This window comes from Dermacentor andersoni, chromosome 2 (assembly GCF_023375885.2).
Source record: "Dermacentor andersoni chromosome 2, qqDerAnde1_hic_scaffold, whole genome shotgun sequence".
NCBI lineage: Eukaryota > Metazoa > Arthropoda > Arachnida > Ixodida > Ixodidae > Dermacentor > Dermacentor andersoni.
The window spans coordinates 169,381,210-169,395,599 of NC_092815.1; the positions used below are offsets into that span (position 1 = coordinate 169,381,210).

At 42.1% G+C, this 14,390-nt stretch overlaps 1 protein-coding gene across 1 annotated transcript; it reads left to right on the top strand.

Moving 5' to 3' along the window:
• Positions 1-8,879: 8,879 nt before the first annotated feature.
• Positions 8,880-12,814, top strand: LOC126540471 (uncharacterized). The gene is made up of 5 exons (XM_050187288.2): positions 8,880-8,926; positions 9,005-9,090; positions 9,470-9,526; positions 10,239-10,402; positions 12,465-12,814. Exons 3-5 carry the CDS (start codon positions 9,475-9,477, stop codon positions 12,789-12,791), a joined length of 543 nt encoding a protein of 180 aa, XP_050043245.1. The 5' UTR covers positions 8,880-8,926; positions 9,005-9,090; positions 9,470-9,474; the 3' UTR covers positions 12,792-12,814.
• Positions 12,815-14,390: the final 1,576 nt, after the last annotated feature.

Consider the following 14,390-nt stretch of genomic DNA (forward strand, 5'->3'; position numbering starts at 1 on the left):
CTGATTGGCTGACCGTCCTCCACGTCCTCCTGTATTGCCGGGAAGCCGAATCTCAGAAAAAGAGACATTTTACCCTAGCATACCGGCAGCACATCTCTATTCATCCTGTAATGTTTCTCGGTCGAGATTCGTTTTTTTTTTATACCAATACACTCCTAAACTTCCTGTAAAGTATCTCACATGTTATACTCCCAATGAATTCGTAGCGCATCCTCTATTCAGAGGATGCCACTCTGACAGTAGCTCTGTATAGCCCATGCATCCAGGCCCTTGTGCTTCAAGGGCGCTGGTGAGGCAGTAGTGCTCTATCCATTTTTTGCATCTGGCATACTTTGTATATCGTGTCATTCTACCGCGATGCATTCTGCATGTTCAAAGTACACTTCATTAGCAAGGCTCTTATTACACGTAAAATTTTACGCACATTACAGGTAATATCTTTAGGCCCCTCTACAGCCATGTCACGTCAACTTCCTATAACTCATCACTTAACTTTGAGCTCACTAACAGAGCATGGCGCTCTTTGGCCATACCTGGCCCTTGCGCCACTAAACAACACATTCACAACAACAAACAAGACATCTCCACTCAAATGCGCAAATAAACTCATAAACTAAGGCCAGCCGAGACTAGAGATATCAATCCTACGTCTGGGCATTCGGAAAATGCGCCTACCACCACCATTTAGCAAGCTGGCATTTCATCTTTGAAAATCACCTGTTCAGCTTACGAGGAATGCAGGGAGAAAAGGAGGATGTTCTTGCATATATAAATCGCCCGGTGAAGCCACACGACAATCTGATTGGATCGGGCAAACAAGTTGGACGAGGCATGAGATAGAGGGCAGGGCTAGTTGTTCTTCTTTTTCTTTTGTATCCGCCTTGTGGTATCGTGACCGAGCCTTTTGTACGCTTATGAGTGCAGCCCAACTGTAGAGTCGCAGTCGACCAGCCATATGTCCGTCTTATACGCACTGAGGTTATCAGATCCGCGATTGCCGATTCGCGCTCGGCGGTGAAAGATGTTGACGTGTTCTAGCTTTTTTGTGTGTATTCTGCTTTCATTCAGTACACTGCATGCGTCATCGTGCGAATTTAGATTCTTGAAAGTCCGTACCAAAGCCGATCGAAATAGGTCGCGAAGCTTCCGGCGAAAAGCGGTTCAGTACAAACTGTCACCGACATCAGCAAGGGTGGGTATGGGAGCAGCGATTGAATCGCCGCTATGTTTGGAGGGAACAAACATTGGGAAACGACAAATCGTTTTTAATTCAATTCAAGCGAGACACAGTTAGATACATTCAGCGAAAACAAAATTCCTGGTCAACCTTATATATTCGTGACGAGTTAAGAAAATACGAGTTTATTTAATTTTATTATTATTAATAAATATATTTCTTTTCAGCACCAATCGTTATAGGGAGGCGTTGACGCCACTATCACTCGCACTGCAATGCACGTCTTGAAGTGTGCAGAAAGGCGCGCTCGTAAAGTTCACCCGTTGAGATGCCTCACACGGTGTGATTTCTTGCTTGTCTAAGATTGTCTGCATTTGGTGATGTGGGTAGCGTCACCAAATGTTCAGTCAGTCAAAACTATTTTTGTTCAGTTAAAAGTAGTGAGTTACGACCGCGAGATAATGCTGTAGTTGTTTTCGTGCGACTGCGCTGGCCGACGGGCTTGGCATCCGACGATAGGATCAGCACTCTACACCTAAAGCTTTCGTCGCCCTCCGAAGAAAATATCTTATGTGCAGAGGTGCGATTTCGACAACCGTACAGCTGGCCTTTGCCTGAATCCCTTTCCGCGCTGAAAGCTCGAAACGTCTATCAAGTCGAATGGCGGGGCACTTGAATATATAGCTCCACAGGCAGGCCAAGAAAACAAATTTCGCACCTTCGAAAATAAAATGACGTCACGTCTGCTTTTAACGGATATGGGATCACATTATTTTTTCCTCCCCCGGAAGTGTTCTCTCCACATACAGATGGCGCTAAGCCCCATGAACCACCGATCAACCACCATGTTTTTAACGTATGGGCTCCTATTGAAGGCTCCTATTAAAATGATTTCTTTCGCCATTGCTCACTAAAGGGAAGCCGTTTTTGCCAAACATGGTAATGCCTTCACAAGAAGGTTTGTGTGCGGAATTACTCAGCATGCTAAACTGAAAAGAAGCCATATTAGCATAAAGAGGTTTCTCGCTTTTTGTTCTTGCCACCACTAGACACCCAAGGGGAAAAAAATTTGCGTTTCCATGCGCGTAGGTCATGAGGGGACGCGGTTATGAAGATCGTGATGGTTAGCCTTCTGTCCTGGTCATATATGCACTTCATTATTCATAAAAAAATCTCCATTCGCGTTTTTCCATCAATTTAAGATATTCAGAATAAGTAGTACCAGCTATAGAAGCCATATGATTTGCCAGACGTACGTGCAACACTGACACGACCGTGAAATCTGAGCGTTGGCTAGTCGGTGCTATATTACCAGTTTCACAGTGTAGCAAAGCACGGACAAACAGAACATTCATTTAGAGAGCTAAAAGGACACCCAACCATGTGAGCGTCTTTTGTGCTTGCGTGCTACCTAGTAGTTGTGCCTTTGTAAAGTATACGGAAAACTTCCTAAAGGCGGCATTCAAAAAGTAGAACATGTACAAACAACTTTGATATTTATTAATAGCTCCTTCGATTAGACGTCTAGAAGTGAAACTACTGACGAAATTTAGCTTGCTGCATCCTGTGAAAAATATCCGTATTTGTTGTCCAAATTGTTTTTTCTTGCTGATCATTATTTTGGCGATTGCTGATACCTCAGACATGCTCGTTTACACCTCGGCTTATGCTACTCGAGAAGTACGCAGTAAGACGATTCCACAGTCGGTCTCCGGAATCATTCTTTAGGTGCCCTGTTTTTCTCTAGAGTGCATGATACATTCCAATTGTTTGAAAGTCACCAAACTTCATTTTTAACTTGCGCTTAAGCGAAAGCTTGCTCTTCCTTCAATTCTTTGTTGTCTTCTAAAACCATTTACTTACCCAGCTTGCTGGAAACTTGTACGAGGCTGCTATGTCTATAAATTTATAAATGAATAAATAAATAAATAAATAAATAAATAAATAAATAAAAGAAAGTACAACGAAGCAGTTAGTGCGACTTGAAGCGTTCACAGCCGTTATATGTGTATTTTTACAGCCGTCGGAAAAGACCAAATCACTGAAGAAGTTTATATGTACTGAAATTGTAGAACCTGTTAGGGGCAACATGCAGACAAATTTTGAGGCATGTGTGGCAATAGACGTTGAACGAATATTACCCAGCCCTTGTTTTCGGCCTGTCTTAAATCGTTGGGGACACAAAGGTTCTACACTTCCGTGGAAGGACCACAAGCGGCGTCAATCAAAAATTTAGACGAAATCTGGGCTATTTCATGCGTGACGCGCACCAAACTTTTGAAGGACATAGATTGAACACATTTGTCGAAACAAAAAGACAGCAGACCTGTGTGGCCCCGGCTAGCAAGAATCGATCCGGCTTGTCCGGTCCCGACTCCAAACAATCTAAAAGTGGTTAAAGAGTCACAACCCAATTTTCAGTCATGCCGAGAATTTTTTTTTCTTCTCGAGCAGTTACTGTGGAAAATTTCAACTACCTGTGAACACGTTTGCCGTAAACGATGAGCTTTTTGAAAGCTTGCCCCTATACAACAATTTTGAGTGCTCGTTGTTCAATTATTTGCGAAGGCAGTAATTAATTCACGAAATGCTATAACATACTTGCTTTACATCTGGAGTAAGTTTTTTTTTATCAATTTTCTATAATGTTGATCCCGGTGGCACTCATTGTTCTCCCAGGGCAGCAAGCTAAATTATGCGTTGTTCGTAAAACGAACCAGTGAAGCTGCGGCTTACTTGCATGCGTAATTAACTGCGTAGGCCGTAGTAGGTTCACACATCTTGAACATTGAACGCCTCTTATTGGAAGGACTTTTCTGTTAGCTGTTTTCTTCTTTTCTTCTTTTCTTTCCTTTTTTCGCCTTGTTTCTTTTTTTTCTTCTCTCGCTCTTTGTCATCTATACAACCCCTATATCCCCCCAGTGCAGGCTAGCAAACTGGAAACTCGCCTTTCTCTCTCTCTCTCTCTCTCTTGAACATTGCCTCCAAATTACCCACATTTTTTTTCATAGTGTATCAAACCATACACAAGGTGCTTTGTTTATTTCACCGAGGACACTAATGAAAACTACTACGAGCCTCGGTAAACGTATAAATATAGAAGAAAAGAGTATTCAGTAAATATTGACAGCCCTTCTATTTAGGCAACGAACTTACAAGTTTAGCCACAAACATTGAGCGGGAAAGTTTGTGTACTGTAAGGTTCTCTCGGTGTCCCGCGATATGTGTTTCATGAAGGCGGCATGATACCTTCAAACAGTTGTTTAGGAAATTTCTTAGCAAATGTTGTATTTGCTCAACAAACACTTATCTTCGCACACAATTTTCAGCACTGTCCGCCCACTTTCACAAAATTTGATTTTAGTGGCACATGTATTTCTTCAAGGGCTACGGGCCAAAACCTGCGCCACTCTCAGAAGACATTCATAAAGATGCGGAACGCTTGCATACGTAATTTCTTGCAAGCGCCGAATATAAGTCACTGAGTTCAACCTTTACATACACTTATCCCCATCAATGACACAGTCCATACCTTTAAGAAATATAAACAAAGTGCGTGGCTTAGCTCACTAATGTCAACGGGGAATGGTACAACATGAACTTGTGTTGTGAATGAACATACCGAAATAAAAGAATAATTAAATGGAACGCTTCTAAACCGGCAGAAACGTGAACGTTTGGCTACAAGACACATTCAGCGTGCCCCCATAAATGCCGAAATTGAATTTAGTGTCCTCCCACTTGTTTCGTGACTTTGGTAATTGGTGCATAAAACAGCAGTATGACACTTAAGGATGCTTGAACGAATGATCTGCTATAAAGGCTCTAATGAACGTAGAAAGAACGAGAAAGCAAGATAGTGTATTATTATCATAAAGAAAATAATACACGTAGTGATCTGCAGGTTAATTCCTATAACTCCTGTAAAGATTGCGGCAGTGGATCGAGTTGTAAACTATAGAAATAAGAAAGTGCCAGTTTCGCGCGCAAGGCAAAATGTCGATTGCGATAGCAAACTGGTAGATATCTACACGAAGTAAGGATAGTAGTTTGATCGGCCGTATAAAGTTGGAAATATCTGCTTACTGACTAAATGAACAAGCCTCGCTTAACGCGCGCCAAAGCAAACGTGAACGCATCTCACTCGATGACCGCGCACACTCGCTGTCAAAACGCTGCTCTGCAAAAGCACGGCGACGGAAGCGAGCGACTTAGCCTTCGTGCTATCTCTCGCGTCAAGAGCTAAGCGGCGAGAACAGAGCGCACGCGAAGCTATCTGCACTTGACGCACTCTGTCCCTTTCGCAGTTCGCTTACTAGATATGGCCCATGCGGCCGTGCCAAACGCACCCGTCGCCAAACTACGCCAACCTCATCCCTACCCTCTCCCGGTGCTTTGCGCGTGACGGAATGCGGTGCGCTTCTTCCCCACTTTCCTCCCTAGCACGCTCAAGATTTAGCCACCATGATCGGGCTCACCCTCGCACGATTTCACTCGCGCATATAGCATACGGTGCGTGGCGACGATGTAATCGACCTTGGGCTTTATACGGAACATCGCGGCTACATCTCCGACGACAAAGGTGACGGAAATAATGCGCCTGGAGTGACCATATAATTACGCAAAAGTATACAACGAGCCAATCCAGAGAAACAGAAAGTGAGAAAAAAAAGGCCGGAAAAACATTGTGGCATATCTCCGGATACCTTTAGCGAACGTGTATGTAAGCACACAAATGTTTAACAAATTACTTTGAGGCCAAATTACTCACTTTGAGGCCTGTAGGGTGTTTTTAAATAAATAAATAAATGAATAATGAGCGTACAAATATATGTCAAGGCACACTAATGAAAAAGAACGTAAATAATCATTGCAGTCATACAATGGGCTATTCTGGCTGCTGCAAGTGCTCATGCCGTACAGAGATGAAATGAATGTAAACATATATGCCCGCAACATAATAAACAACTATCATCCGTTTTTCAGAGCATACTTCTTATTCAAGAAAATATAAACAGGGCGCATCGAACAACTATCATCCGTAATTCAGAGCATACTTCTTACTTCAAGAAAATATAAACAGGGCGCATCGAACAACTATCATGCGTAATTCAGAGCATACTTCTTATTCAAGAAAATATAAACAGGGCGCATCGAACAACTATCATCCGTAATTCAGAGCATACTTCTTACTTCAAGAAAATATAAACAGGGCGCATCGAACAACTACCATCCGTATTTCAGAGCATACTTCTTACTTCAAGAAAATATAAACAGGGCGCATTGAACAACTATCATCCGTATTTCAGAGCATATTCGTATTCACGAAAATATAAACAGGGCGCGTCAAACAACTATCATCCGTATTTCAGAGCACACTTCTTACTTCAAGAAAATATAAACAGGGCGCATCAAACAACTATCATCCCTATTTCAGAGCATACTTCTTATTCAAGAAAATATAAACAGGGCGCATCGAACAACTATCATCCGTATTTCAGAGCATACTTCTTATTCAAGAAAATATAAACAGGGCGCGTCGAACAACTATCATCCGTATTTCAGAGCATACTTCTTACTTCAAGAAAATATAAACAGGGCCAATCGAACAACTATCATCCGTATTTCAGAGCATACGTCTTATTCAAGGAAATATAAACAGGGCGCGTCGAACAACTATCATCCGTATTTCAGAGCATACTTCTTACTTCAAGAAAATATAAACAGGGCGCATCGAACAACTGTCATACGTATTTCAGAGCATACTTCTTATTCAAGAAAATATAAACAGGGCGCGTCGAACAACTATCATCCGTATTTCAGAGCATACTTCTTACTTCAAGAAAATATAAACAGGGCGCATCGAACAACTATGATCCGTATTTCAGAGCATACTTCTTATTCAAGAAAATATAAACAGGGCGCATCGAACAACTATCATCCGTAATTCAGGCCATACTGCTTACTTCAAGAAAATATAAACACGGCGCACCTGAAAAACCAACTTCATGCCTCGTGTAACGCTTGGAAAGTTATCTTTGCAGCCGTGGCAGAAATACAATTTCCAGCACTATGCATCTTGCAAAAAGCGGGGGAACGTTATGCTACATCTGGTGTGCGACGTTAGATGCGTGTCGATGAAATGCAGCCTTTGAGCAAATTGTCTTAAAGAAGTGTTTGTTAGTCAGTCAGTCAGTGAGTCAGTCAGTGTTTTATTTTCACCAAACAAAGACATCTATGAAAAAGGGGAGACGGCGAAAAAGCTGCGGATACTGCAGCTTGACTAACCACCGTCCACCCTGTGGGAGCAATGACAGGGTAAATATACAAGCAAAAGGAGAATTATACAAGCGAAAAGTTAATAATTAAAGTGACAGCGTAAACACACAAGCGAAAGCAAATAATTCTTATACACCGGTACGAAAAATAGTACATATAGGATCATTTTTGCACATTATAAAGCAACAGCGCAACGGGAGCATATTAGGCGCAATGTTTGTGGGAAGCTTTGATGATGCTGATGTAATTACTAGCGTCAACAATGTTTTCTCAGACCGTCACAATATTTTCTTTGGCATTTCCAAGCGTAGTACCCTTTTTGGTGTCCTTGGTTAACTGAAGAAAGGCACTTTGTCTATATTTGTTTAAAATTAGCATTAGGTATAGGTACTTTGCAAACAAACTTTCGTGTGTTCGGATTATATACGCCGCCAGCAGTCAACTGCGTATGCTAAAGAGCCTTAATTCCGATGTTTCACCTCCCAAAATCACAATAGGATTGTGAGGCACGCTATGGCGAGTGAATCCTGATTAAGTTTGAACGCGTGTAGTTTTGTAACGTGCACGCTATTAACGGCACATGGCGTTTTCGTATTTCACCCCCAACGATATGCGGCAGCCGTGGCACGGATTACACCCCGCGCCCTGGAGCTTTGTAGTGCAACTCCAAGGCCATTACGACACCATGGCGGATCACTGCGTGTGCAAGTGATCCCGAGTGTTATTAGCATGTTTTACGAGCAACTAAAGCCACTGCTCCTGGGGTAACTGTAATTTCTACCGAGATCAAATTTCGCAAGTATGGGGAAACGTTTCCCGACGCTCTCGCGAGTGAAATATATGCGGATGCATTACTCAACTGGTGAACAACACCTTACCCAGTGCTGAAAAGTGTAATGCCGGCGAGTTTTCAGACAGGCTGAGGACATGGGCTTAGCGCTGTAGTAGATTTTTGAATTTCAGGCAGGTAAAGATCTTCATTTACCTCCTCGAAAAAAATAGAATTGGGGAAATTTTGAACTTGATTGCCCAATGTCACACAAATCTGCAGTTTTTTTCTAACTGCTTATACCTAGAAGACACTTTATCCTCGTGGCTGTTCTTTAAATGTTATATTTTACTGTTGCGGCTGTTTATTGTGGCCAACCTTCTTGTCTCAATAAGAATGCGAAATAAAGGAGTCCCGCGAGCCCATACCAATGCCGAGCACATGTGAGAGGCACAAAGGTTATCAGTAATCGTGAAGATAACCGCCATTCTGCAATTGCACACATCCCAAAAATGTTGCCTTCCTGGAAAATCAGCCAAACTCCCGTGTCGCACTGTGCAAGAATTCCGCGGTAATGGGATTTCCCATGTGAGCTGATAATAATAAGCCCTGTACCGCACGTGATCTTCTTTTTTTCAATAGATAAAGGCACAATTGACACGAGCAGTGAACAATCACAACTCGGAAAACACTGGCCATTGGTAAGCCCATTGCTGTTGTTATCTTCGTGCATCTTGTGTTTCCCTAACACCAACTAGATAGCGGCAATGCCTGCGTAGGTATATAGGACCCTTCCGAAGCGAGCCAGACCACGAGCCTGCGGCGTATACTCTACTACCCACCCTGAAAAGGTCTGCAAGGCACGGTAAGCAATGTTTCTTGCTAAAAAAGCAGCGCGGAAATAAAGTGGCATAATCAATTTAACCAGCGTCTTTCCAAGAACATGCTTGATCAAATATGCGTACATCAAGCACTTCATGGTTATATATCACCAGACGCGTACCTGGTGCACAGCCGCAACATTTTATGTCAGCTTTATATTTGTAGTCTTTCCTTCCTAATTGCGGCCGCATATATACTGTGTGCGGGAATAATCATTAGTGATATGAATGGGTACAACAGAAAAGCTGGTTAAATGCAAATAATTCCATACAACCTGAGCGTTTGGAAACAGTGCCCAATTGCGTTAATTGTTGTATCTCTGGGAGTTGCAGTGCGAAAAAAAATTTATTTTCTTTTTGCAGACACCATGAAGCAAATAATTAGCTTGTTGTGCCTCATTGGATGCGTCGCTATCTGTGGTGAGCTACCTGCACAATTTTATATTGCGGAGTTATTGGAAACAATTTCTCAGCGGTGTTGTCTTTCTTAACCTCATCAGCTCCAAAATATACACGCTGCTTTATTGTAATACTCTGCACGTTAAAAAAAAATATCGGCTGTGTGGCCTCGGGATACGGTGCACGCCACTTTCCTTTGTTGTTGAGGTCATCGCGGCTTGCGTTTTACAAAGAAAAATAATACTTCAATGAAATACCCTATGAATGTGTCGCTTCCCGGTAACTTCAACTTTCGCTTGCCTAACTTTTGTTCTGTTGGTGTGTAAGAGATCATACGAAGTGCAATAGATGAAGGGTACTCATGGTCGAATAGTGAAAATACTGTAGGCGACTCGAAGGTCATTTGTACATTTGGCTGCTTAAATTCTTCTTCGCAGCCCTCTTTCTCGAAATGGTCTTACGCCAGAGCCGATCGTAAGAGCAAATCACAACCAATACAGTTCGCTGGATATATTAATAAGCAAGACGACTGACAGCTAGACAAGATCACCTACGAACGAAAACCTTCGTAAATTCTACCTCATATCAAGAAAATTTCAATAATTTACTCTCCTCACAGACAGTCGTGCTACACATCAGCGTTGCAATAATACTACAGGCAACATCCTTTGGGCAAAGCGTAATTGTAATAAAAAGATCAGTCGGGTATCACGGTGCACGTTTTCGCCCACAGCTTCGTCTTCCGAGCTGGAGAAGAATGAGCCGGCATTGGACGTCGTAATTGACCAGCAGTCACGTAGCGTGGGCGTGCAAGCCATCCAAGTAGGCGAAGTGCTCCGTGCCATTTCCCAAGGACTGCGGGACACTGTGCAGCCGTCAGAGCAAGTGGAACATGAGGTAAACTGAGCCATAATACTGAAACGCATATTTGGTTTGGTTTTCTAAGATCAGGCCAGTGCGATTGCGCTTACAGCTGTAGAAAGATGAGCTGGGCAAGACGGTAAAGGAATTTGTGTAAGGCAATGACAAGCATGCCATACATGTACACAAGTAGAACGAGATCCTTAGAAAGGCGTCTGTGTGCCATACTTCTCTTTCGTCTGGTTTTCATCCTTTTTCCCAGACACGCTTCTTCTACCAAGTCAATGGAGTCTTGGCATAGTGGATACCGAAACATTTACACTTGCGTGAAAAACTCCACACTTGTGTAAAAAGCGTACAGAATTGACGTAGTAGTTCTGAGGAAAATCGCAAGCTGGAGAGAAGTAATTAATAAAGGGAAAATCAGACATCCCCTTTTTTCCTTTAATAAGCGTACAGAATTGATCATACTACTGTGTTTAACTTTGTGATGCTAGTTTTTCCTTTTGTTTCCCATTTAGTTAACGCCAGCATTGCGTTATTCAGGCCTCATTCAAGGCAAAGGTGATCGCCTTCGTGTGTGACTTTTGCGTGCCAAAGCTTTTAAACAGACCGGCACTCCAATTCAATCAACGGGCAATAGCTAACAGCGATATAAGACTGAAAGTCTGGCTGCGTCTTTTGCGCGCGGCTTTAGTGCTTGGCGTAACCGACGTACACATGTATATAGAATGCGGTCAGCCTTTACAGTTGTTTTTAACGCAGCACTTTTTAAAGAACTTTCCGAGCTAGAAAAATGCAAATTTCCAGTGCTGGTATGTGGGCAGGTGGATATATCTTTACAAATAAACCACAGTGTTCATTTGTTTATTTGATCAGACACCCCAGGGCGACTGTTTTGAGCACTGTATTTTGAGCACAAGTTTTCGTTATATACACAATGTCTAGGGCCGTATTGCCAAGGGGATCTTTTTCATAAGTGTTAATTTCCTGTTATATTTCTCGCCGGGTGCCCAATCCCGGTGACAGTACTAGGTTGTGGCTTCTTACAAGCCAAAAGCGAAATAAAAAAATTAATGAAGACAATATTTCGGATTACGTCCCTTCTGTTAAGGACAGCGCATTAGTAAAGAGCACCTGTTTGTCACGTGAAAGCATTCCGGTCTCATTATATTTTATATTTATTTTGTATAGATATTTAGTTTTAATGCTTACGACAACAATAACACAACTTAATATTGCACCTTGGAACATTGTCTTCCTCTCATCGCCGTGAGAAGTGATAGCAAATGGATAACTCCCCGTTTGGTCTGCAACTGATCACTACATTGTACGCTTTAGCGGCTGCGTCGCCTGTCATTGCCCTTATTCTTGCGGAGGTACTGAAATGTGTTCACTTGATGCCGGTAGTTGAAGTACTTCAGCTTTCCTCAGCAGATTGTGAAAACCATAAAACCAACGGCAGTATTGCATATTTGCGGAATGCGGATGGTAGCCGAAGCTCAATATATAACGTTGCAATAAGACTTTTTAAAAGAAAGCTTCCTAAATTGAAATCCTTTCTGAGAATGCTAAATACCTCCTATGAATAGCAAAGTAACACACATGAATATCCCCGCTATAAGGGAAGTAAAGACATAACGTTCGTGTTTGTTTGTAGACTTGTTTTATCACTACCGGGCTCCTTTCACTACTGTGATATACACTGGCTTTTCAGCTGTCAGTAAACTTATTCGTTGCATAAAAGAACCCATTGGCCATATTGCTTTGGCAGTCATGACCAGTAAGCAGCCACCCGAAAATGCCAGCGCTTTCTGTTACAATACAATATTAAATGCTGCATATTTGACCCAACATGAATTGAGAAATAGACTCAGTTGGGCTGAATGTTCTGCGGTCGCGTCCTGCAAGCATCACAGTCATGCATTGCGCACAAGAAGCTTAACGGAACGGCTTGCGTCGCCGCAAGCCGTTCCGTTTGGGGCATTTCTGCCGAATTCGTAAGGCGCGAAGTATGTTTCTTTATGTTTGGGCGAGGAGATTCGGGAATCCACACACAATGGACGAGCCTTTGCTTATTATCTGATGTGTCTTGCAGAATGAAGAATATTTTATTAAGAAGCTCTGGAAGAAGGCAAAGAACGCAGTGAAGCAAGTCGGAAAGGGTATTGAGAAAGGTGTGAAGGGCGTGGTCACCTCCAAGGCAGCTGACATCGTGAAGAAGTTTCTCGAGGACAAGCTCGGCGTATACGCCCTAGAAGACGGCAAGACATACAATGATTTCCGCTATGACCTGGCCGAAGAGTTCGAGCGTGTAGGAAGTGCCCTAATTGAAAAAGGAACACAGCTCTGCACATGTCGTGGCCGTAGGTTTCTAGACGAAAAGGAGAGGAAATTCGTCCAGGGAGTCGTCGAAGCGCTTTAATAAAAAGATATCGTGACATGCAATCAAGATATCATTGGCCTGCTTTAGTAAAGGTCTACAATATTTGAACGTTACCTTTCATATACCTCATTCTCAAGCCAGCTGCGAACATTTCATTACTGCAAGCTGCCTTTGTATACCTAAAAGCACGGCGTGCCGTCGTTATGAGTTGTTTGCAGTGCCGTTCATAACCTGTCTATAAGCCCTATAATGCGACATTTTAGACAATAAAATGATAACGTTCGTTTCAAATATCCAAAATCCTAAATCTCTTGTCGCTAATGTTGGGCTAAAAAGGTCCATGAATATTATCTTCTTTTCGCATGTTACACGCATTAAGGAATGTAAAGTAGATGGTACATCGGTTATTTGTAACACTGTGGATGTCTACAGCGAAATAAAGAACTTTAAGAAAAACACTCCATATAAAAATCGCACTGCTTTAGTATTTTAGGGCAGTTTCCACAACTCAATATAACCTATTTTGATGCAAGCAAGGACTTGGAATTGATGATGACGATCATGATATTTGTGATTTAGAATAGCATCAACTTTGAAAGAAGGTGGCGACACTCTCCTGGTCTCAGCATGCTTAGAATATTTATTGCTGTCTAACATATTGCGTGTAATTACTCTGTATTGTAAGATTACCTATGCCTGCCAGAACACCGCACCTCTTTTCCCTTCTTTTCTTCCAACAATAACGTAAACGTCTGTTTTTGCCTGTACCACTCCCCCGCTAACGCTCCTATCACCTTTGAACTGCGTAATGTTTAGAAGGTGGGAGTTCCCTATGGTTCTGGCTAGCTGAATACCTTGACATTTGATTACAATGTGAATAAAATACAGAGTACAATACCTGCACTCTTTCTAACAGCTCGGCTCCCGGTACAGACGGAATATGTCCAAAACTACAAAAATAAGTAGTTCAGTGAAATCTCGCATTTCTGCCGCTTTTTTTCAACACTCTATTGATTCGGGATGCGTTCCTGACGAAAGTAAAATAGCTAAAATAACTCCAATCTTTAAGTCCGGTGACCCATCATCTGTTTCTAACTACAGACCTATTTCCCTGACCAGTATTTCATGTAAATTATTAGCACACATTAAATCATCAGCGATTATGAAATACCTAGCGGAGCACAATCTTTTCTTCATGGACCAACGCGGGTTCCCACCGGGTCGCTCATTTGAGACGCAGTTATTCGAGCTTGTCTCTGACCTGTACCAAGCTATTAAAGACTCATTACAAATACATGCAATATTTATTGATTTTGCGAAGGCTTTTGAAAGGTAACTCATGACTGTTTATTAGTGAAACCACAATTTTAATATAACTAGCAGGACTACAAATTTGTTTAGGACATATTTAATTAAGCAGTACCAATTTGTAGCTAATAACGAATTTTCTTCTTTGCGATCACTAGTGAAATCAGGAGTGCCGCAGGGCTCTGTATTGGGACCAATTTTATTCCTCCTATAAGTCGGCGAGATCAGCAATATTATTAAATCTACAATAAGACTATTTGCAGATTGCATAATTTATAGACGAATAATTAACTCTTCTGACATGCACACTTTGAAATCTAGCCTTTCGAA